Source organism: Ruditapes philippinarum, unplaced genomic scaffold, assembly GCF_026571515.1.
Source record: "Ruditapes philippinarum isolate M1 unplaced genomic scaffold, ASM2657151v2 ctg1060_1_1_1_1, whole genome shotgun sequence".
NCBI classification, from domain to species: domain Eukaryota; kingdom Metazoa; phylum Mollusca; class Bivalvia; order Venerida; family Veneridae; genus Ruditapes; species Ruditapes philippinarum.
Window position 1 is genome coordinate 150,801 of NW_026866038.1, and position 26,317 is coordinate 177,117.

Consider the following 26,317-nt stretch of genomic DNA (forward strand, 5'->3'; position numbering starts at 1 on the left):
AGTTTGATGAAACTAATAATGTAATGCATACTGGTAATAATGACCGGATTTCCCAATTTTTTATTCTCAAAAGAAATGAAGAGGTTACAGACAAAGACAAAAATGTAAGGTTTATTGCCCATGAAAAGGACAAAATAGAAACAACCCTCGAAAGAGATAATGATCCAAATGAAGTAAATGATAAAAAAAGTGGTACGTTTGATCTGGAAAATGTGTTTCATTTGCAGAAGGCGAACATTAGCAATTTCTTTTGGAAAAGACAATTGAATTTGTTTTATCGAATAGCACATAGTTCTAATGACATTGGGACATAAAATGCAATTTGAAACGAATCAATAAGTGATCAGATCAAGGGGCAAATAAAAGTTTCAGTGGTATTGTTGCCATCTTGAGGGGTATTAAAAGGTTGAATCCTCATGTGAAATCATCTATTCTTTGGACAGACACCTGTGTTGCCCCGAACCGTAATTCATTCATGTCACAAAAGCTTTGAAAATATTTATGATAGATGATATGGAAACAATTACCAAAAAATTGTACTTTGGGGCATTCATCTATACAAGAAGTAGATTCAATCCATAGTGTTTTGTTATTGAAAGGTCTCTCCTACATGCTTAAATTTTCACTACTACTTCGCTCTTGCGAATGTTGAAAAAGGTTCGTTGTTCAAATACGATAAGAATAATTCAACTACATGGAAGTGATATTCAAGACTATCAAAAGGCAAGTAATACCTTAAGTTATTCAGGGGTATCTTACGTAAAAGTAAAAGTTTTAAGAAACTGTAAGAATCAACCATTGCTTATGAATTCAAATGGTCTCAACATCAAACGACTAAGTATCAGCAATATGTTTTAAGCAGAAGGCAGGCAAGGACCTGAGGACCGACAGTTACTGAAATATAAATACCACAACCATTGAGGAATTCCTTTTCAGAAACACTGACTTGTCAAGTGTATTCCAAGTGCGGATCAGGAATTCGATAGCTCAGAGCCGATAATAGAAATTGACAGAAAAAAAAACCCTGCTAATTGTGAATAAAGCAATCTGTTAATAGATATTACTTTTATTGCTTCAGTTGTATTGTAAAGGTTGTGTGTGTATAATATATAAAACAGGTTTGATACATTGTTTGTACTCATTGATTATTCAAATAGTTAATACATAGTTATGCTGTTGATTTTTTGTTTCATTAGTTTGATGTTGCAATATTACTACTGCATTTGATAATATTGTATAAGATTTAAATTTTAGTCAGGAATGATTGTATGACTATGGAAGGTGACAAAACTAAAATTTTGATTGATATGTATACACCATTTCTATTGTCAACACTTTTATTTTGAATTTTGATTTTGAGGTGGCTCGATAGCTCAGTTGATAATACCAATGACTGTCACTCCTGAGGTTCCGGGTTGGATCCTGGGTAACACTCTTGGGATTTTTCAGAAATACTTTCAGTGTTTCCCACCTTACCTAGAGGTATACTGGTAAGAAACCCAGGTTATTCTCGCATGTATCAGTGCTTTACACTGGACATGTAAAAGAACCAAGGGGTCTATTCAATAAGAGTTAGTGACTGGTGCCCGGATTCCTATGCATCTCATAGCTGTCTCTGGAGTCTGCTGAGGTGAGGACCCTGCTTGAAATAAGTGCTTGCACTTTTGTAGGTAATCCTTGACTGTCCGTTATTAAGAAAATCAATCAATCAATCGAATAAATCAGTTTGTTTAAAAGCTATAATTCAATTATTGAATATGAGGATTTTTTGCATATCATAGCTTGCACAAACACGAGCTTATTATACAATATACTTTATAAGTTAATATTACATAACATATTGACCCATCCTCGTATGTTGTATAGATAAGTTTCAAATAAAAAAGTTAACGTAACAAATCCCCAAAACTATGCCTTAACCATTTCTCTTGGTATACGCATCTTTTAGCTTAAAGAGAAATTGCAAGTCTATATCCGTTGCTTAAGATAAGGGAAACTAAAGGTGACAAAACTTTCATTCATTTTATTTAACATTAATATTGCCTTAGATGATCTAAATCGCTGTTCAACTCTGTTTGTTTTGATATATATCAATGTCTCCGGCGATAATGTGACAAACTCCCGGCGTTAAACCGTGTTTAGAAACTTGTATTAATTGTAATTTAATGTCACGCTTATCTGAAATATTAAGACAAAATAGGAAATCGGGATACCTTGGGCATTAGAAGTTATAATGGAAATATGTGGCGTAGGATTTAAAAAGTCATTTGGGAAGTACTTATTCTAATAAGTTTGTGATATTTCTTTAATATTTAGACAACAATATTTGAAAAGGAGTCGGGGGGAAAGATTCGTGGATTTATAGATATTTGCTTTAAAAAGTTGGGCTTTCTCAAAGGTTGAATGCTTCCAGAAGCATCCGTGGCTGAGTTGTAAAGGTTGTCATCCATTGATTAAGGGGCCAAATACTAAAATAGAGAAAATAAGAATCCCTTAAGAAAGCCCAACACGGCATAATTGAAAATGTTGCAGGCTCGGTTTGATTGAGCCTGTTCATGGACGGCACTGTTAAATGCAAACTACCGTCCACGCCCCCTAGCACCGGCTAAAGCAGAATTCAACATTTCAACATAAATAGAGAATAGAATCCCTAAAAAAATGACAAAATTCAAAATGTTGCTAACTCGATTGATTGAGTCGATTCATGGATGGTAGTGTTGAATGCCAGCCAATGTCCACGCCCGCTAGCACCGCCTTTAGCAGTTTTCATCATTTAAAAATGAAATGGAAAATTTTTGAATTTATAAACATTCGCATATTCCAAAACAGGCATAAACTAAATGGAGGACACTAAATCTTTCTTAGATGAAGTCTATTGAACTTCTTGTCATAAAACTCGGGTGGTCACGAACACGGCGTGCCTAGATTATATACTCCGGGTCATGAAAACGCTTTAAATGTGTTACACTTGGTCAGTGTAGACACATATTTTAAGCATCTGTATGGTATGGAGTTAGCAAGTCTGAGACAAAGGGTCCTTTCTTAAAACTTTTGTATATACTGATTGTTATCAATAATAAGCTTATTAAACTCTTGTATATATACGGATGCAAATCAATAATAAACTCATATAACGCTTGTATATACGGATGGATATCAATGATAAATTCTTAAAGCTGTTGCATATTCGTATGGATATCATAAATAAACTCTTAAAACTGCTTATACGGATGAATATCAATAATAAACTCTTAAAACTGTTGCATACACGGGTGTATATAAATAATAAAGTCATAAACTGTTGTATATATACGGATGTATAAGAAATAGGGCATTTTCTCTTCAGACGGGAACGTAAAAGATATTTTCATCACAGAAGTAAACCACAAACATTCTGATTTATTTCACAATTTATTTCATTTTTTTTTCAGAATTTTTCAACTTTTAAAAATAACATTAACCAAGTGCGCACAAAAACATACAGTTTATATGTTCATAACACTTTACGATAAGACAAAAATGATCAAATAATTTATTTTATAATAAATGAGAAACATGATTAGCACAAATGACAACAAAATATGATATTGTGAAAAGGCGGCCAAGTCACGTGACTTTCTAGGTATCGTAGTCCTGCACAAAAAAGGGAACTGTTACGCACTTCAAGTATGTTTTTCACCGATAACTTAACTGCTACTTGATGTCCAGATATTCTGGAAATAAAACCCACAGTACCCAGAATTCTAAGCTATATCAGGTGTTATCATCTTTTTAAAAATTATTTTGAAGATTGTTCCTAACAATGAGATTTAAATTCGGACATTTCAAGACCCGCCATTGTATCTTAATCACACGTTAAAATTCTAAAAATGTGTGAGTGCGATACAAAAAAAAAGTCACGTGGGTTGACCACCCATGTTATGGCCTTTAACAAATAATCTTTCTACGTTTTTCGGCTAACCTTTAATCTTACAACTTTCTCTTATAGTATTTCCCTTAATATTAGAAAATAATAATAATAATCGACATTAATATAGTATCGCTGTACATAAATAAAGTAACTAAAACTGACCAATCACGTTTTCGGACAGAAAACCGGAAAAAGAATATGCTTGGCCTAAACAAAATAAAAATGTGTAATTGGTGCATCCTAACAAACACAATTCCTATGTTGTTTTGCCTTTGTTTATACAGTATTGAGTGTCTTACCAAAAAAGTTTACAAGTTGCTGGATTTGATTTGATAGCACTATAATCGTCTAAATGATAAACAAAATAATCAAAAATTGTATCCATTTAAAACAATTTGTCAGTACTATTATTTAAAAAAAAAAGAAACAACTGTATTTTCACAAGTAAGGTAAGTCTCCACCGCCCCCATTTGGATGGATCGTGTTTTAAAGAAATAGCCCCTCCTTTCCCCCACCCAACTTGCCCACGCCCACCAAGGTCAAAAAAACTGTTTCAGTGCCTGCAAATGTATCCAAATTAAACACAACAAAATATCAAGCGAAAAGTTCATAAAATGTGAAATAATGATTTTTGTCAACAACTAAAACACATTTTCAACCAAATTACAAAAAAATCCAAATGACAAAAATAAATAAATTAATGACAACAATAAATAAAATCTTTCTTATTTTCCCTTTGGAAATTCTCAGCTTCTACAACTGTTTCTTCTGTCTCTTTGTCACACAGTGTGTCTGTCATAAAATTATAGTGACCAATTCTTCATGCTAACAGCCGCTTACATCAATAAATAAAATAAATTGACCCGTCTCTCCTCATATGCACAAAACAATTTATATTTCTTGTAAAAAAAATGTGTAAATAAATACGAAACATAATTCTAGACTACAACAATTAAACAAATAATGTAATATTTCGTGTAAACTCGACAAATTAAGTAACTTTTGGTAACAAAACGGCAAACGTCCAAAAAATGGATATCTGTGATGCGTTAGCTGAATTAGTTTTGTTGACTTAACAAATGCTTTATTTTTTGACAAATTTATTTAAAATATTGTAAATGTGTGAAGGTATTCATACAAATCATAGCCTAGGTCCTGATTTCAAAGAATATGATCAATACAGTCAAACCGTAAATTTATAACCCTTACCCTACTGGAACCGGAAGTGATTAACATTTGCCACTAGTACAGAGTCAGGCAAGCCTGGAGCCAGGCTCTATACTGTTGATTGAAGTTTTGTATTTCCCCAAAATTAATAATGGACAGTTCCTAAAATGGTAGCTTGACGAGTCCATTATAAGAAATTCAGCAGGTTGTGTGTGAAAAGAGTAATTAAATTAATAAGAACAAGGTAAATGTCATAGTTATAAGGACAACAACAGCAAAGAAAGATAATTCATGCAACTGTCTCCTCAAGAGTTACCTACCCTTACAAAAACTAAATTCTTGCTTAATCAAAATTCTTGCTTATTAAACACTATACAAGTTTACTACTCAAATGTTAATGTTACAAAATATCGTACGTGTATTAACCTAGGTAGTCTAGAGGATTAATATTATTTTTTTTCATTTCGTATTCTATCTAGTAACCTGCCATTACATTCACAAAATCCTTTTTTTAACTTCTGTCGGGCTAAGTTTCTTAAAGCCAAGACAAATGAGTTCACAGGTAAAATGTTTTTCTCGTTTGCAATCATCCTACAGTCGGAGATAACTTAAAGGCTTAACCAAATTCCTTAAAGTCATACTTCTTCGCACATGTATGTAGTCTCAAAGACCAAAGCTACGTCATTACACATATATTTGACGTCATTAATTGTTGCAATATGGCGTCATCAAACCATCTAACTATATATCAAGTCATTTTCTCTAGTAAGACAAAAGCCAAAACTTTGCTGTCAACCTACAAAGAAAATGTGGCTCGTAGCCACAGCACTTTCAACTTTAAATATGTCACTTAATTGTATCCAAAGCCACGAGGGGTCACGTGCACTTCACATATGTCACTAGTATCTATGTGTCATATACAGAAGTCAAACATAATCAAAGACTTTACAACCAGACTTCACTATGTTCTGAAACAGAAACAGTTCCCTCGAATCCAAAATTATTCCTCTGCTTCTTAAATACGAGCCTCACCATTGCCTATCTCATTCATTACTTCAAAATTCTAAAATCAGCCTTAAAATGACCGAATGTTCCTCTTTTGTTTCATTTTTCATCTACCGCAAAAGTCTACTTCAAAGTAGGATAATCCAGCTATGAATTATAGTTTAAAAGATCCAGTCTCCTCCAAAACATCACTTTATTCTGCGTTGAAATATGAACTTTGCATGGAGTAAAGTTTATCAATGGGATTTATCAATGGATTTGACGCCGACATGCCGTTTGTCCGACCGTCCGAGCTTAAAATCTGGTCCAAAGATTCCATTTTTTCATCCATGTTCATGGACCCGTTGCTGTACACGTTGTTAGAGATGGTGTTTGTACTAGAGTAGGCCGAATCTAAAACAATATAAACATGGTGTTATAATATATAAATCAAATAATATTTAATTGGTAGATCTATCATGCCCTTTCCCAGTGTCACCACAGGTCAAATTACCTGACCCATTCCCAACGGCAAATATGCTAATTTTTACCCCAATCTTTGAAAAAGAAAATCCCAACTGAGCTGAACTTCTCGATATCAAAACTGTAAATTTTGCTGGAGTTTATTCCACTATGGTATCAGGCAGATGTTTCCACACATTTCATTGTAAAATTTTAGTATACTTTTAATGCTTTGAATGATATTTGTCTTGGTTGGAATAAACAATTTTGCACAATTCAAAATATTATGCCATAAAAGCGTGAAGGAGGTTAAAATAATAATAATAATAATAATAATAATAATAATAATAATAATAATAATAATTATTATTATTATTATTATTATTATTATTATTATTATTATTATTATTAAAAATGGACATTCATGAAATATATTTAAGAACTGCAACGTAAAAATTGATAGCTATTAATAAAAAATACAAAGAAACAAAAACACTACTTTTTTTCTTCTTAAAAGTTATGCAATTCTTTGAAATAAACCGGGTACTGTCTGACCTCACATGATAACATACGAAGAAGGAAAAGAAAAATTCTCTTATCTTTTTCGTTATTTTTTCTAAAGAATAACGGAAGGTAGAATTTGCTGATCTGACCTTTTGTCATGAAACTGAGTTGTATATAAACATAAAAAAGCTGGTGTTGTAGTTATGAGTTATAGTTTAGAATTATATATAGAGTTTTATAATGAGAGTCATTGCTTGTGAAAAAAATGCAATTGTTTTACAAGAAGGGCCGAGTATTGGGACTTGAAACAAATAAGATAATGGCCTTTAAAAATGGATAGAGGAAAATATCAGTGGTTCATTTGTTTACGAAAGTGATGTCAGATCATCAAATGAGCCGCGTCATGACAAAAGCAACATAGTGCGTTTGCGACCAGCATGGATCCAGACCAGCCTGCGCATCCGCGCAGTCTGATCAGGATCCATGTTGTTCGCTTACAAACCCTATTACAAGTAGAGAAACTGATAGCGAACAGCATGGATCCTGATCAGACTGCGCGGAGGCGCAGGTTGGTCTGGATCTATGCTGGTCGCAAACCCACTATGTTGGTTTTGTCATGGCGCAGCTCAAATGTATTTAAGAATGACATATTCGGAATTATTTGGGTAATAAATTCACTATAGACTCCTGTTAATTGACTTTGGTCGATGTTTTCAATACATCATAAACAAAATGTCTGCAGCAGCATTTAAAAATACTGCGGACACCATCATTTTTCCAAATAAATCTAAGCTACGGAAAATGTCGAAATTTACCGATTTTATCCGAGCTGTATATGACTGTCTGATATAGATAGCTTACCTACATCGTCTATCAAAACAACAACTACTCACCTACCTGAGTGATCAGTGTCAAAGTTGTTCATCTGTTCGCCAAACATTCGACTTTCTTGCTTTTGTGATAACCCTAAAATTAGCAATGTTCAAATAAAAACGGGTATTGCATCGATCTTACGGTTCGTATGAATTCGACATACTTCGTCAGTTTCCGGACCTGGTACTTAAATATCCAGAAAACGCCAAGCAGACAAGATTCTTTGTAGGTTCTCATACAATACGGAATGTGCCGATTCCCGACGGTGTATTATACATAAATATACATAAGTATTGCATATTTATTATTTTTTTCGTCCAATGAAATTATATATAGTATTTAAAATGAGTCCTAATATATTTACCTTGTTATATAGGCTTTAATGAATCATTCTAGTAAATCAACTGTTCATAAGATATTGTTAACATTAAATTGTAAAGAGATCATTAGACTTGTAATCATTAAACAAATTAGATTTTTCGGACGGCTGTGGCGTTCTAAATCACTTAAGTTTTCTAAATGCTTACTATCCAAAATTGGGAGGCAAAGTTTATTTTGAAAACGACTGCATATACAAAATGTTAGGTTTTTATACTTCTAAAAGTATACTATAATATGTATATGAAACATACCATTATTTTCCGAGTGACCTATAAAACTGCTGTCCGATTCACTGTCATCGTCTTTTTTCTCCCCGGGTGATTTCAACTTGGACTTTTCTGTGCCGTCACCGTCTTTCTTGCCTTTTCCGCCATCTTGGTTCTGCCGCCGAGCAATCTTTTTCACCTGCAGAGAAAAAAAGAAGTTGGATGTCAGAATTTAGCAAGCTGATTATGTAACGCTTTAAACCGCCGAAGTTTTTTCTCGATGGTTTCAAACAATTTCTATATTTTCATGCCGACCTTTTACTACAAGGATTATCTTCTGCAATATAATTCATATTTATTTGTTGTTTTTTTGTCACAGGAAATGAAGAAAGTATGTTTTTCGCAGGAAATGAGGAAATGAAAATCGTTTCTATGTTCAGCAAGTTTTTTTTGTTTTAAAAAAAAAGGTATGCATTAACAGTACAGAAAATGCTATAAAATCATACTTTACTTCAAAATGTTTGACATGTGTTACTTTGCACCCCCAAAAAGTAAAAATAAATTATTTATCGTTCATTAGGTTGCTTTTATTTTTCAATTGTAAGAAGTAAAAATAAATGCCAAACATTAGTACTTAGATGATGAAAGGAACACTCAACTGAAGTGAATGAAAATCGTATTTGGTGCTATAGTTACTCCGTTTTTAGTGAAAAGCGTTGCATTTTTTAGTCATTTTTAACAATTTGAATAATTATTATGGCAAATTAGTGTGGGCGATGATTTGAAACTTTGCACTATCCCTACATCAAATGGAACATTAACTTCTAAAATTTATTTACAGTCCCGTCATGTAAAATAACCTCAGTGGAGTCCCCCTTTATAAATGCAATCGCAAAACAAACTGGCCAAGCACTACTAAAAGCATTATCATTATTCACTTGCATGAATGCATAATAATTATTATTCACCTTTGCTCTTTGATTCTGGAACCACACTTGCACAACCCGAACGCTGAGACCAGTTTCTGCCGCAAGGGACTCTCGAACTTTTCTACAAGGTTTAGGGTTCATTTCGAACGCACCTTTGAACTTCCGGCGCTGACTTGTGGTCAAAATTGTTCGCGGACGCTTTGGCGGTTTGCCAGAATCGCTGTCGTCATCGTAACTGTCACTATCATCACCTGTTAAATTTATGACGTCACATAATACAATTTGTACGATATGAACAAAATCAACAAGAAAATATCCATGTATGTAATGCATATAATAACTTTTTCCATTTGACTACCTCAAAAAACACCCCTAATACTTAAAAGAAATAGGGAGCGGTAGCGCAGTGGTTAAGGTGTCTGCCCCTCAACCCAGGGATCATAGGTCGGACCCTAATCTGGTCACGACCATGTTTCTTCATATGACACCAGTACTGGTTCAAGGGAGCGGGTTCGAAAGTGATTAATATAAGTTGCAAGAACTTGTTTCGCAATCAAACAAAAATAATAATAATAAATATAATTACACCTACTTAACTTTCCAACTGATAATGTATTACAATTCGTCTATCATTAAGCCAATATAAATTCAATATTAGAATGGCGGCGTGGCCGAGTGGTTAACGCGTCGGACTAGTAATCTAAGAATTGCTGACCGCGTGGGTGTCAGGGGCAAGCCGTTGTTTCCTCGAGCAAGAAACTTTACAGTCATTGCTTAGTACTGGTTGGTTCCAGAAACAGATTCGAGAGTGTTTCAATAAGCTTATAGCTTCCTACACAATCGAACTAAAATAAATTCTGCATAAACTAATATGAATTCAAAAAATGGAAACTAAAATAAATTGTTAAGTTATAAATCACGGAATGTATTGTCTTGAAAGTACATACGTACTTTAATCTAAATAAAACACACAAAAAACAGAACCATAATAATTATATTCAAAATGACGTAATAAATTTTTCTAAAAGTCATGTTATGTCAAGTAATGGTCTGGAGTAAAACTTACTTTTTGGGCTATAAGGCATTAGAGCCATTTCTTTCTCGAAGTCCATTCTACAAAACAACTGGCCATGTTTGACTACAAATTCGTCTCCTTTCTGAAGAGGGTGTCCACACGCCACGCACGCGAAGCAGTGCATGTGATACACGTGATCCAGTGCCCGCATGACTAGCTGGTTTGGAGGTATAATGTGTTGAAGACAAGCACTACATTTTGCACGGTATATTCTGAAAGAATAAATGAAAACATTTGTCATGATAAAAAAACTTGGCATAAAACAAGAACAAACGAAAACAGTGGTCACATCAGAAAATATGGGCATTAACAAGAACAAAAAAAAGCATTGGCCATAATCAGAAAATATGGGCATAAAACGAGAACAAATGTGAACATTGGTCAGGATAAGAAAATCTGGGCATTAACAAGAACAAAAGAAAGCATTGGTCATGATCAGAAAATCTGAGCATAAAACGAGAACAAATGAAAACATTGGTCATGCTCGGAAAATCTGAGCATAAACAAGAACAAATGAAAACATTGGTCATGATCAGAAAATCTGAGCATAAAACGAGAACAAATGAAAGCATTGGTCATGCTCGGAAAACCTGGGTATAAACAAGAACAAATGAAAGCATTGGTCATAATCAGAAAACCTGGGCATAAACAAGGACATATGAAAACATTGGTCATGATCAGAAAATCTGAGCATAAACAAAGTAACCTTTTTGGTATATATCTACTGCTCTCACATTGATATTTCCAGGTATGTTTTATAACAAACATTGCAAGAAAACTTTTTTCGAATTATTGAAGAAATTTAATAATTCTATACATAAATTCGTAAGGCTTACTTTCCAAATAGTTTATGTGTTTATTTAGATATAAATATTTTTGACGTCAAGACTTTACGTGGCCAGCCTTTGTATGTTTGACTGTCTTCGGGGGCGTTTTTTGTCGAGAGAAATACTGTTCGAAAATCATATATAAGCAAGCTATGTACAAGTCTTGACTAAAAATCATAAAAAAGATCCAATTTCCCCTTTTCGCATTTTTGTGATGTCAATTTTCTCGAATTTTATGTGACATCAAGCTGAGAATGGAGTTGTTATGACGGAGCAAGGCAAATTATTAAACTATAAATCAATCAAATCCCCCGGAGGACTCTATTGTAAAGGAATTACTCGCAGAAAACAGCGGAACAATGTTCTTCATTATGCGCCAGTTATTCCTGTCAACACCACGTCAAATTTCAATACGCTACTATCGTAAGAAGCGAGAATTTAGACCGCAAGATGAATAAGATAATAGAGGGTTTCACAAATGTGTCGTGGAGACATATATCAAGCGAGCAAAGATTTTTATTAAAGTCATAATTCAACATTCATTCAGAAGAAACCTACGTTCCGATGCTATTTTTTCAAGGCTCACTTTTGCGTTATATTTGAATTATGTATTTATATTAAAAAAGAAAAATGAAAAAATATAGTCTGAGAAGTTATACATTTACTAATTTTCATTTCAGGAAAGAAATAAGATGCAGTTTTTAATATCTGTACACATGCAGCCTTTTTTAGAAATTGTCGTCTGCTATTCAAAGTAATGTTATCTGAGACTTTCGATCTGAGTTACAAAATGAATAATATCAGTTTTAATTAAGATATTATTGTTTTTAGAAATTAGTTAAAAAGAATGGGAAAACAATACTAAAGACATTGTCATGTTTAAAGCGCCTTGGCGAAGGAAAAAAAGAAATAAGCTGGAAGCGGCACGGTCAATTCCCCATCGAAAATTCAATTCAAAATAGTTAATGATACGTCAGTATTAAATATTATTCTCCAGGTATCCACTAAAGAATCAATTTGCATTGATAACTGACACCGGTTTGTAGCATCACCAATAATTTTACCGTTTGTTATTGTTTTTATACTCTCGTAAAGCGAGATTTCAGATGAGACTCAGGTGGTATATTAAACCATTAAATTTAAATACTTTTACAAAACACGGCTTGATTAACGATCTCTGTAGATATTTGCGACATGATATTATACGCCTATCTTGGAAAGAATATCCAGTTTATTTAAAGTTCAAAGGTATTAAAACACAATTTCTTATAAATGAAAATTTTACTGGTTGATATGACTTTTACAACATTTGTGGCTTCGTTTCCAATGAAACAAGTCACCTTTTTATACCAAATGAAGAAATGCTATGACATTAATAAGGATATTAGATTCTGAGTAAATATCACAAAATGAATATACTAATGTGCCTTCGAAAGAAAATGGAAAATGAATTTTATACCAATTTTACTACCTAATATTATTGTTGAATACTTGACCATCTATATAGTATCAATGGCAAAACATATTAAAGGGATTACATAGCCATAGACATAACATTTCATTTTTCCGCATACTATCGTATTTAAGATGTTCTATTTGATCTCTTTCTTCAAAAAGCAAAATTTCGTCACTCAAACTAACACCAAACGACAACCAAGAGCCGCCATTACAGTCACGAGGTGAATGTGAAGCGGTCGTGCAGTAAATTATTTGCTTATCTCTGATTGGTCCAATAAATCAGCATTTTATTCCCCATACTTGGATTTTGAAGTCATTTATGTACACATGTTTTAGTATTTATCGATAACGTATTCTTTGTATTGTAAAACATCAAAGATTGAAATTTGTTTACGTGTGATTAGCGTATTACGATTTAGAGTCGAGAATTTGTCAACGAAAAGGACAGAACACTTAAAATTCGATAGAAATAGACAAACTACAAAGATTAAAGGATGTTAGAGTTCTGTTGACAAACCCAGAAATATACAGAGAATTGTGACACTAAATGCCAAATGTTGATAGAAGATTAAAGGTTGAACACCGCTATATTTCTTACTCTTCCCCCAGCTTGTATATTTTGAACAAAAATAGATAATGCTTTGGGTTATGTTTGTTTTGTTAGGATTGTTTGTAGTTAATGTGATTTGGTTGATATTTTTACGACAATGCAAATCAACTTTTTATAGAATGTTCTACATTTTCATTGAACAAATTAAGATTTTCATCGCATACGCATTTTTAATTTACATTTTCTATGAAATACATAAAGAAACAAAATTTTAAAAATAAAGGAATAACAAACATGTAGACATTTATCTCTTGGTAAGAAGTCAAACCATTTTCTGATTTATAGGAATGTCAAGGTGAACCACAATAATAACATTATTTCTTGTTGTTGTTTTTTATGTTTTTCATTGTTTTGTTGTTGTTGATGTTGTTGTTGTTCTTTTTTTTGTTGTTTTTTTTTTTGTCTTCAGATTATTAATTTTCGCACGTTTATTTGTCAAAAATTACACGTGTAAGTTCGGCAAGGTATACCAAAAACGCATAAGGTCAGTAGTTGAGTGGTGAGGCACACCAAAAATTTGCATAAGGTCAGTAGTTGAGTGGCGAGGAACACTAAAAACGCATAAGGTCAGTAATTGAGTAGCGAGGCACACCAAAAACGCATAAGGTCAAACGTTATTGAATTTGAATGTCAAAACAACAGTTAGGTACATTCATTGTCTTCAAGGGCTGAGATATCGAACTAGAATACAGGAGATATTGTAATTTTATAAGAACTTTAAAGCGGTCTTCAGTTTTTCTAAAGGTTAAATATGTTATTTTTAGATACATCGTTTCATATAATTGTCAAAGCAAAAAAAATTAGGGTGTAAAATTAAAAAAGATTGTCGTCGATAAAAATACACAAACAATAAGAAACCACTCGATACCTTTAATTAGAAAAACGGACGATTTGTTTCCCTCTCTTCTATTTTTAGAAACGAACGTCACTGCGCTATAAAAACGTCCCTGACATGTTATAAATAGCTCTCAGGGCGCTGTTTAACAGAGATATGATACACTTTTCTTGGGTATTTTTATTACTGAAACAGCACAGAACTGTTTTTCCCACAAAAAATAAAATGCTGAAGGCCGCTTTAAAATCATGACACATTTTGGATACAACTACGCCCCTGTGTAATACAAAAAAAGACGTCGCGATATGTTAACCACAAAAAAGTGAGTGATAAATTTGGCATACTTTTGATGTCATGTTATCGTACATCCATGTCGGTCACTTTATCATACGGTAAACAAGTGTGTTATCTTCTTATTGAGACGAAAAGTGATACATTCCGGTAACGCGAGGCTCGTCGTATTCACAAACGCTTTATTAAATGACGTTCTATTATCCGTCAACTGACTGTCATGTACATGTCCGACACTCTATTGTCACCGCACGTTGTCAAATTGTTCAAAAATAAATCCCTCGTAAGGCCAACCAAATATTATCACTGGTCCTGCAGGATGTCAAATCAAACGGTATGCTAAATATATAAATAAATTTTATATCTGACAATAATAATAATAATAATAATAATAATAATAATAAAATAATAATAATAATAACAATAATAATAATAATAATAATAATTAATAATAATAATCAAAATAATAATAATCAAAATAATAATAATATTTTCATCAGTATTATGATCATTACAATTATCATTATTATCATCATCATCATCTTCCCCATCATCATCACTGTTTCTAAAGATGTAAGTGTCATCGCCATTACAACGGGGGCAAGACGACTTTCCGGAAGCACCAGCTGATGAAGGTTCTTTGTTTCCGTGTATCACGTGCATTATTACAGGCTCGAGTGGACACGTGCGTAGACACACATATTTCCCAGAAGCTTGTAAGATAGCTTCCTTAAACGAACACTTTGACCTAATACAGCATTGCGGAGAACAATTTACTTTCAAAGGTCGGCTTTGATTGTACACATAATTGAAGGAAATTGTGTCATTTAATATATACATTGTACATTGTATAAAAATAAAAACACTTCTTGGAAATAACGAAGGTGTACAAGGGCATGTCAACGAACGCTTTTTTCTATCAAAAGTTCAAACGTTATCCTGGTTTTCAAAGAGCTATAAAATAAATTATGTCATTAAAATTGATTGGTCTACAATGGGAATATTTTAATTCAGAATTTCAAATATTGATAAAAAAAACAAAACAAAAGAAAAGTACCATTTGGATAATAAATTATGTTTAAAGTGGATTGGTCTACATTGGGCATATTTTCCATAAATTTCCAGAGTTTCAAATACTGTATTGATAAAAACAACAGATATATGTATCATTTGGATATTCTTATTGAAAAAAAAGTTAATTAATATTTACATTTAAGTGGTGAAAAATAATTTTTTGTTCATCTGCTATATTTTATATGTAAAATCGGATCATGTTTCTCACACTTGTCGAATGACACTTTTATCCGAATAAATAGATGTAAGAATACAGTATACGTATTTGTATCAAAGTAGATCTATTTTGATTTAATCTAATTCCAGATTTTTCAATTTAAAAATATAGAAATATATATAAACTGATTTCAAACAAGGCTTCTCTAATCGACGTATTTAAGTTGAAAATCAGCACGCTAGAGTCAACTTAGAGTCAATTTACATTCTTGTTTACTTTGCAGTTAAAGGTTTTACTTTTTTGAAATTGTATCATTGTTTTTTGTTGTTGTTTTTTTGTTGTTTTTTTTTTGTTTTTTTGTTTTTTGTTTTTTTGTCATTTATTATACTTACTAAAGTTACAATTATTTCACAGTAAATTCGTCATTAAAGTATAATTTAACTGAAGCCATACTGCATTAGAATATGGAATAGAAGCATATATACATAGTAGTACATGTACATATTAAAGTGTATTATGAGCCCATTGGGCAGGGTACTTGTATTCTGAATGAAGATTGTTTGTACATGATGCATAATTATGACACTAAAATAAAATATTTTTTCTTACTTTAAAGGTATATTAAGCCTTATAAATGGATATTTTTTCTTTCTGTAGAAAGAGTGTAGAAAGAGAACCAGTGTTTTATGATGAATGTTGTAACAAATGGATTCCGAATATGTAAGATGGAGGAAATAAAAGTATCTATCTATCTAACCTTGAAATGTATTGATGAATGTAACATAATTTGTGATAAAGGTAGCAAAATGTAAAAGAAACATTATTTTTTTTCTTCCATACAAAATACTAAATCACTCAATTATTGTACCAATTGACAAAATGCAATAGGTTTTATTTCCAATTTTTTGGAAACTTTCATATGACAGCAAAAAAATGTGCTAACGAGTATTAAAAATATTAGCTTTTTTAGGCTTAACCTCACTCACTCACTCACTCACTCACTCACTCACTCACTCACTCACTCACTCACTCACTCACTCACTCACTCACTCACTCACTCACTCACTCACTCACTCACTCACTCACTCACTCACTCACTCACTCACTCACTCACTCACTCACTCACTCACTCACTCACTCACTCACTCACTCACTCACTCACTCACTCACTCACTCACTCACTCACTCACTCACTCACTCACTCACTCACTCACTCACTCACTCACTCACTCACCAACTCACTCACTAACTCACTCACTCACTCACCAACTCACTCACTCATCTCACTCACTCACTCACTCACTCACCAACTCACTCACTCACTCACTCACTCACTCACTCACCAACTCACTCACTCACTCACTCACTCACTCACTCACTCACTCACTCACTCACTCACCAACTCACTCACTCACTCACTCACTCACTCACTCACTCACTCACTCACTCACTCACTCACTCACTCACTCACCAACTCACTCACTCACTCGCTCACTCACTCACTCACCACTCACTCACTCACTCACTCACTCACTCAATCACTCAGCAACTCACTCACTCACTCACTCAACTCACTCACTCACTCACTCACTCACTCACTCACCAACTCACTCACTCACTCACCATCTCACTCACTCACTCACCAACTCACTCACTCACTCACTCACTCACTCACTCACTTTACGGTGTAGTAAAATATTAATTAGCTTCCAATCGTGAACACCAGGAAATGCATGTTCACAAGTGACCACGCCTTACATAGCAATATTACATCTGATATTCACTTTGTTAGATTCACAATCTTAAAAGACAGTGACTTTAATCTTAAATATCTGTGTTTAAAAATAGAAAGCTCTATCTCTTCAGACTTTATTACTTTCATCATCATAAAATATGAAGAATATAATCATGAATTGCAGTTTTTATTTATTTATCTCTCATACATCATCTAAATAATGACGCATGCAAATCTTTTTATAATGTTTGAATAAAAACATTTTGTTAAAACAAATTGATTAGAGAATTTGTAGCGGTACTTTAGGGGGTAATATGGAGTGGTCGATATAAATTTTGACTTTCTTTTGATAATAAAACATCCATTTTCATTGTTAGCTTATCTTATACTCGGCAATTAATCATTGTTAAACACCTTGCTAGCTTAAACCCAAGTCTTTTGTGATAAATTTATGAAAAAAGGATAATGTTATTACGGAAGGACATTGATAAAATTGAGCGTTAAAACATATTGTTTCGGCTGAAGTGGCATTTATTTTCTTTGAGATTGCACGAAATGACACCCTTAAATCTAAAAGCATTGTTCGCGGATTCTTGTGAGGATTTTCTTGGTTTACTGGGGGCTTTAACCACGGAGAGGGGGGCTCATGGAACACACGGCCCCGACAACTCAGTTATGACAGGTTTGACAGGTAGGACCAGGGCGGTTAAAGACACCTTTTGCACCTGATCCGTTCCGCTGTAATCTTGACAGGTCGTTGCTTGCAAGTGGCTTTCACCTTGGACCATTGTACGTTGTTTAATTAATTCTTGAATAATCCAGTATCGAGATATTGTCAGTTTTTTTATTCAAGGGCAATGAAACAGTAAATACAAAGTTTTGAAAAATTAGTTAGAAATATCTGTTATTTTTATTACTACGTACTCCGCTTTATAAATAGGTAAAGCGCATTTTTTTCTAAATAGTTTGTTTGGTAGTAGATCTACATGAGTATGTTTCATAAAATCCGCTACTAAACTAATAAAAACATATCTTAAAGATTGCTAACGAAAGAAGCATTTTGGAACATTAAAATGCAGGCTAAAGACTGATGAACATGTAGATGAATTGCCAATTAAGAAAATAAAATGAATTTATTTTATGTAAAAATATACAAAGGCGATCGTGGCTAATATATTCACTTGTAGTCAATATCTTTTTAATTACAAAAATAGCATTTTGGCAGATAAAAAAACAGAGCCAAAATTGAGATTTTTCACAAGTTTGTGCGCGATTTTCACTAATTTAAACTGACTTTTTGTGAATTTTCATCCGAATGTGATACTTTTGGTGTTTTTTCTTTCTTCGCAACCAGTGCACCAATTTTTTTCCAAATTGCAAACAGCAGATAATTGCTCGTAACTTTGTCAGTGTCTGCGCATTATTCAATAAAAAAAAGAATATAATTTTGAGGATGTACCCTAACACTTATAGTTATAAAAATATCATCTCTTCTTCTTGTTCTTTTTTTTTTTCTTAAAGAAATACATATTACTGCAATTATAAAGTTTTGGGAGGGTTTCAGTTTATCACCGTAAAATTGTACTTAATGGCGCGTAACTATGCCTTTCGGTGCTTTGATCAGCCGAGTATCGTACCCGAACGCTGCAGTTAATTGTAAATAGATTAGTTGATAAGAGGAGGTAATCATACGTGGAACATATTTTTGTCAATGACAGAAATAATTTATCTACGATATAGATCGAAGATGGTTATAAATTGTGTTTCGTTTTCATGGAGGTACCACACAGTGCGCTCTAAACGTATGGCCATGTGTGAAGGAGTCTAAAGTATACATATATATGGTTGACAGCAACATATGTTCAATTGATCTGTTAATTTCTGAAATCTAGTGGCACAATTAGTCTTTGACTGTCACGAATGTCTGACGGTGAATTGTCCTGGTCAAGCATTTGTTAAAAAAACTGCAACTTAACTAAAGGGCCAGACAAATAAAAGGCAGTTTGACAGAATGGTGTGGTCATTTTCCTCTAGTTTGTCTCCGGACTGTGACAAATTGCTACATACCAATCGCTCGGTAGTGCAATCGAGTTTAAACACTCAACATGTCCAATGTAGTTTCCTTTCATTGAATTCTTTCCGGGCCATCATTCACGGTGACAGCAAGAACCGCCCGAGAAGAATTGACAACCATTAAATTTAGATTATTACGTCATCGCGTTTGACCAATGATTGACAATGGTTGTTTGACGTCATTTATTAACATGGTGTCGCGCGATCAACGCTCAACAACTTAATCCAAGTGCTCAAGAAAAGACCACTTTCACTAACAATAGGTCTGTTTACTTTCAATTATTACACACTTATTTATACCGCATAATACCTGCACGTCAGGAAACGCACAGAAGCCATCTGCTCATGCGCCGGATATTTTGCTGTAACCATAGTGACACGTGGAAGTATTTCAGGTTGGTCAGTGATACTGGCTCGCCGAATCCAATTACGCAATAACTAAAACTCAATTATTACCAAATAAGGGAGATTAATTGAATTTTGATGCAAGACTGCAGCTTTGGCGGCTCGATAAGGCTTATCTGTTGTTTGAATTGATTTCTGTAAATCAAAATTGTGTTTGCATTCATATTTCCAATATTTAATGATAAAGTGGATTTAAGAATCAGCTTCTAACAACTTGTCAGGAGTTTTGATTTATTGAAAAAATTGTTCACGAAACATTCAAGGGGTATATTCTTTTCTCCAGAACTAGAAAAAACGGCTGTTATATGATCGGTAGTGACATGTGTATGTACTCGCAAGACAGGGTACATATTAAACAGTTTAGGCTCGCAAGACAAGGTGCAGTGATTTCGTTTATATACCGTGAAACTGCTTCTATGCAGAAACCTTGTCAGATAGGACCGCATAATTTTCTTAATCCTGACACTTATGCGACAGTTACTGGTAATGAAAAGCCTGCATATAAAGACCACTTAGATTGACACAGGTTTGAATGTATTCTAAATACTTTCACAGTTTTAAGGTAGAAAATTTTCTTGCAGATTCACGTACGATTTTGAAGAGGTTTGTGAAAACATAACAAATGGTCAGAACTGAATTAAAATTTTACACCAGTTTTGGTACCACCAAATACATAAATTATACTCATGGATTGGAATAAAGAAATAAGCTGTTTGTAGACTGTAAATTACGTTTCTTAAAGGACTTCCATAAAGTAATCACAATGAAAAGTCATTTATTGGATAGAATATTTATATTTAAAAATATTCGGACTTTGTTCTCCTTACAACATTACTGGTTTTGATGATACATTCATACAAAGTATATGTTGTACATAATCTTCAGTATTCATATTTAAAAAAAATGCGACGAATTTGGATGCAATTTGGATACAGAAGGCATTCTGTAAATTTACGGTTCGAAAATCGCTCGTTAAAAGTAGGTCAACTTCGTCAATTTTCGTATCTAATTAATTTATATTTATTTTTGTTGTATCTTGTATATAATTTTTCTCAAGGTCATAAAATACCCTTATTTTGACGGTAATATTTTACGGAAAACTACGAAAATTGCCGAAATGTCTCGCATTAATGGTGGATATGTTATTTTAAAATATATTATTTATAATGCCAACGACATAATTATGATATTTTATCTTTTTTTATCGCATACATGATTTTATTTAAAACATTTCAAAGTGCATGTTCTTCTGTAGTTTGTTTAAAATCTTTCTTGAGTCACGTGATGTGAGTCTAAAAGCTTGTAATGATACCGAGATAATGTAGCGAGCGACTAGATTCATCATTGAAGAAAAAACATAGACTAATATAATGTATGTGGGTGAGTGATTGAGGTTTTAAGGAGATAAATTCTATATGAAATCAAGATCAGAAGTTGTTTTTATTTAGCTTTTACGATGCAAAATTTATATGGTTATAACTCAAAGTAAATAAATTCTAACATTTGAATTGAATTTGTTATGGTTCAGAAGAAATGGATTAAAATCTGAAGTCAGAATAAATATTTTCATTATAGATCTATATAGCCACTTTCTTAGTAATGTAACAAGAATTTAATGTAAATTTTTAATTTAAAACAAAAAAGAAGTGACATTTCAACCCTTATCCCAAACGTATTTTATTCTGTAGAAGAATTCTTAATTTAAGAATCAATATTTTTCAATTTAACTCATTGATTTTGAAATCCGAAATAGTTATAAGTCAAAAAAAGCATCCCGCGTGAGACAGCCATTAAGACAATTTTAAGTCTACCCCCTAAGAAGAAAATGATTTGGTTTTATCCTTTTACGGTCGGTTTTGCCCTCATAACGATATGGCGCAAATAACCATCCGGTGTAGAGTCGTAAAACACACTTACTAATTGATTTACAATGTCCTCTCTTAAACTTCTTACGGAAACACGACTTCTGATAAATGCGCCGCTAAAATACTTAATTGATTATTGAATTGATATATGTGAAAACACTGCAGTCGCAACAATAATTCTTCACAATTGGAACCGAGGAGTTGAAAAAATAACACCGATTTCTGCAAATATCTCCGGAATTTAGCGAAAGCACGGGTGCACAAATATAAAACAATCAGTAATTGAATCGACTGCAATCGCAAAGAGCAATGAAGACACACGTTCGACCTGAGCTCGGAACAATCAAGAATTCGCGGGAATATTGTTCTGATTTAGCGAAGGAACTGCAACGATCTCTTCAAGCGTGTCTAGTTGTGTTTGATTAATGATTGAATGTTTCCGAAATGGACATATTATACGATTGATCGATTAGACAGGGAAACGACAACTGCTTTTCAAACGAAGTATGCAAATGGCCCAGCGTTTTGCTCATAACAAGTTTTCACAAGTTTCTAAATGTTGACAAAAATCAGAATTATACAAGTCGACGGGAACACTTGGACTGTCGGCAATAACAATATGAAAATGTTGAAATTTTGTTGTTGTTTTGTAGGTTACAGGAAAGAATATTGGTCGATTGTGCATTAAAATAGCGTCAAAAGCAACAAAATACTTAAAATTCCCGCATCTTTTAGATTTTAGATAGTTTTTCATACAAAAAATAATAAGAAGCGGGTAACAGTATAAAAATGCTATTCAAATATTAAACATATTTTAAAATCAATATAACATATGTATTTTATTTTAAATGATTATGCAAGTAAAAATCGTATAACATGTGTGGCATCAGTTTCGATGAGAAAATCACGTTGAAAACACGGAAATGACCAACAAAAGGTTGTGGGTTTTAACTTACATTTTCAAAGTTGTTGTTAAGCAATTTATATATTTCATTTTCCCCCAGTAAATATCTTAGTCTAGCCCCATCATAGAATATAAACAAAATAAGCTTTTTAGAATTTGAATAATCGATATAATATTATCACGAAAGATAGAACTGTTTCTATAAGAAAATAATGTACTTTTGTATTTTCTATTTTATACAATAAATAAACAATATAACGAAATGTTCATAACATTTTCAATTAATTAGTGCGATGCGCATGATATATATATGTATTTATATATGGTATGTATAATATTATAACTTATACAGTATGTATGATTTTCAACAAAAAATAAATAAATAAACGCACATGTTAATGAATGTTTTAGAGAATAAATTCATTTTTTTAGTGAGATTAATCTAACAAAACTGAGATATCAATTTGAAATTTCTTGGAAGAACTAGCTCACAACAAAGCGTATATTGCATTTACGAAAATAATCATCAGGCAAAAAACTATGTGGTCATATTTAATGCTAACTAAAGTTATAGAAATCAAAATCGTAAAAAAACTGATATAATATGCCATTTTATCTACTTCTTTCTTTCAGCGGGAAACATCTTTATATAATATTATATCTTTATTGCTTTTTTCAGTTTCATACAGCAAAATAACCCTCCTACGTTTCAAGTTATAAAGAAACTAAATCTTTCTTTTTACGAAATTATTAAACTATCAAAGTATCTCGCTCTTCGTGGCGTGGCGTATCTTATGTTTATCTCCGTATCTCTTCTCTTATTGGATAACTTCTATCTAAACACGTGACCATAGTACGACAAATAGAAATAGCGCAAACGGAAATATACGGAAGTACTGACTTTATCGATTCGTATAAACAGTTCGCTATTAAAAAAGAAATCAAACCGAATTTAAGAGTTTATTCTGGCTGTATTATCCGCTCTTTAAATTGTATTAACTAATAAAAGTTATATAATTGCAAGAATATTGAGAACTTTACTGTAAATTTATTTCATATATTTGTTTTATATTGCTAATATGATTTTAGAATGTTTTGTATTTCCAATTAAAACTACCTATCTTTTTAAACTTGCGATCTTTTTTTTTCAGTGATTGGTCTAAATTCATTCATTCATTCATTCATTCATTCATTCATTCATTCATTCATTCATTCATTCATTCATTCATTCATTCATTCATTCATTCATTCATTCATTCATTCATTCATTCATTCACTCACTTACTCACTCACTCACCAACTCACTCACTCACTCACTCACTCACCCATTCATTGAATTTTATTTATTTAAATTTTATATTTATATTTTATTTATTTATTTATTTATTTATTTATTTATTTATTTATTTATTTATTTATTTATTTATTTATTTATTTATTTACAAAACCTACAGATTCTACATGTATATACCGACACACGTATATCGTCACCTTGCTGTTAGTGCTGTTTGACTTCTATGAAATTTAGAAGGAATTAACACATTACTGCATTTAGGTGACGATCTATGGCTTATCTACACACATGTATAATATCATCTTTTAGCCAACTTAAAAATGTTCATAAACTTGACAAATAAAAGTATATATTCCAATATATTATATTCCAATAGATAATTTTACTTAACTTTAGTTCCTGGTATATGCACTTAAATGATTTGCATATGGTTCAACACAAACAGTAAATTCAGCCAAGAAAGTACATTCGGAGATCATTGAGCGCCTTTATGCCCTTTGAAGGCTGTAAAAAATGGTGGCTAAAATAAGGCAATGGTCCGAAGTTTTTTCTTTCTTTCTCTTTTTTCTTTCTTTCTTTCTTTCTTTTTTTTTTCCTTTTTTCTTTCTTTCTTTCTTTCTTTCTTTTTCTTTATATTGTCATCTTTGGATGTACAAGCATTCGTGTTTACATAAGAAAGAAATCTTTATACATGAAAACAATTCTTCCCATGGTTTGTCACCAAGAGAGGGTAAAAGCAGAGCTGTGATGACGTGTGTATTTATCTATACGTTGGTAATCTGTTTTTTGTTATTTTATTGTTATTTTTTTTCTGGTGGTGGTCTAGAAATTCATCTGCTGCGATCAGTTATACCCACATTGGCTTCATGTTACGTATAAGCAAAATTGAACATAACAAGAAATTCAGAGGTATGAAAGCTGCGTAAAAAACAATTTTATACAATTGAGGTTTTACGCATGCGTAAAATGCCTGCAAAGGAATGGTCAGCATGCACTGAGCCGAACTTCTTTCCTTGTTGATCTTGTTTACCATATTTTATTAAAATATAGACACGCTCGTGAAGGTTTTTGGTCATGTAATTAATTATATCCCGATTAAACGATCAAAAATAATGCTGTAAATTTGAGCATAAAAATAATTGATAAGGCATTAAAGGCATCAAACCCGTTACCAAAAGAGCACTTTACTATAAAAAAAATGCGGATATTAAAGTTTTGGAAGCCAGAATAATGTCTGCACAACACTATCCCAAACATTTAAAGGAAAAATAATAATAAAACTTTAAAAGATATATTATATATTTGAATTTCTTTAAGACAAATTGTTTTCTAGTTTCTTAATTGGATTTTTAAAAAAAATCAAATATTTTATGACAATGCAATGGAACAGCTCTTTAATACACCGATGCGTTTTGTTCAATGTGAAACAATTCCCGTTTAGATGGAGGCAACGTTTTAGCTTTTAGCCTAGTTCCACGATATTAAGTCTAGGTAAACTACAGTAAGCTCAATATGTAGAACGCTGGACTGTGAATCGGGCGACCGGGGTTCAATTCCCGGACGGTGCAGGTCACTTTCGTTGTGATTTATCATGAAATCCTTTCTATGATCACACACACCGCACCTAAGCTAGCATGTACAGAAGTTATCAGTTCCTTGCGAAAAAGAAGGCAACATTACTAGTACTAGTAAATTGCTTAGCAGCCTGCCCAGGAACGATGCGGTGGCTGACTGTACACTGAGTGAAAACAACCAACACCACCACCAGACAGTTGCACAGTTCATTATTTGTGTACGGAGATAAGAAAATATTGTCTTTCGATTTGAAGAAAATTTAAATAAGAATGTTTTTTGTTTTCAACAAGGCATGACATTTAAAATAGGTCCCGAAAGTGTAAAGCTGATGTATGTGAATGTATTAATTAATTTTATGTACTTCATTGAAGATTCGCAAACTAAATCGTGTCATTCCGCAGTAAATCGTGCGTCTTATTAAAAATCAAATAAAACTAAATTAAATCGACAATGCCATTTATTTATTTGTTGTTGTCGCTGTCGTGGTCCTTGATTTTTGTTTTTATTTATAATTTTTCATTATCTTTTTTTTATTTTGAGGAAATTTGATGAGATTCAAATATTAAGCAGACGATATAAATTAGCAGACGACAAGTTTTGCCAAGCATTCAACGAGCTATGAACTTATGAATACATATATTTACCTACCTACCAGCAAAGTGGCATATATTTGACATACTTATATCAACTAAATCCTGATGTTTACAAAGTTGATACAAGATA

The 26,317-nt window shown here is 32.6% G+C and overlaps 1 protein-coding gene across 3 annotated transcripts in view; it reads right to left on the minus strand.

Annotated features, from left to right (window-relative positions):
• Window positions 1-4,935: 4,935 nt before the first annotated feature.
• Window positions 4,936-26,317, minus strand: part of LOC132731089 (LIM homeobox transcription factor 1-beta.1-like) — a 50,853-nt gene continuing 29,471 nt past the window's right edge. For 2 of the 3 annotated variants that reach the window (XM_060717201.1, XM_060717200.1), the window contains exons 3-7: window positions 10,483-10,703; window positions 9,456-9,667; window positions 8,533-8,686; window positions 7,925-7,993; window positions 4,936-6,475 (exon numbers count right to left, since the gene is read on the minus strand). In XM_060717201.1, coding sequence (XP_060573184.1) covers window positions 6,276-6,475; window positions 7,925-7,993; window positions 8,533-8,686; window positions 9,456-9,667; window positions 10,483-10,703 — 856 coding nt within the window. In that variant the 3' untranslated portion in view covers window positions 4,936-6,275. Of the gene's footprint in view, window positions 6,476-7,920; window positions 7,994-8,532; window positions 8,687-9,455; window positions 9,668-10,482; window positions 10,704-26,317 lie in introns of all 3 variants that reach the window. The other variant, XM_060717203.1, reaches the window with a different exon arrangement.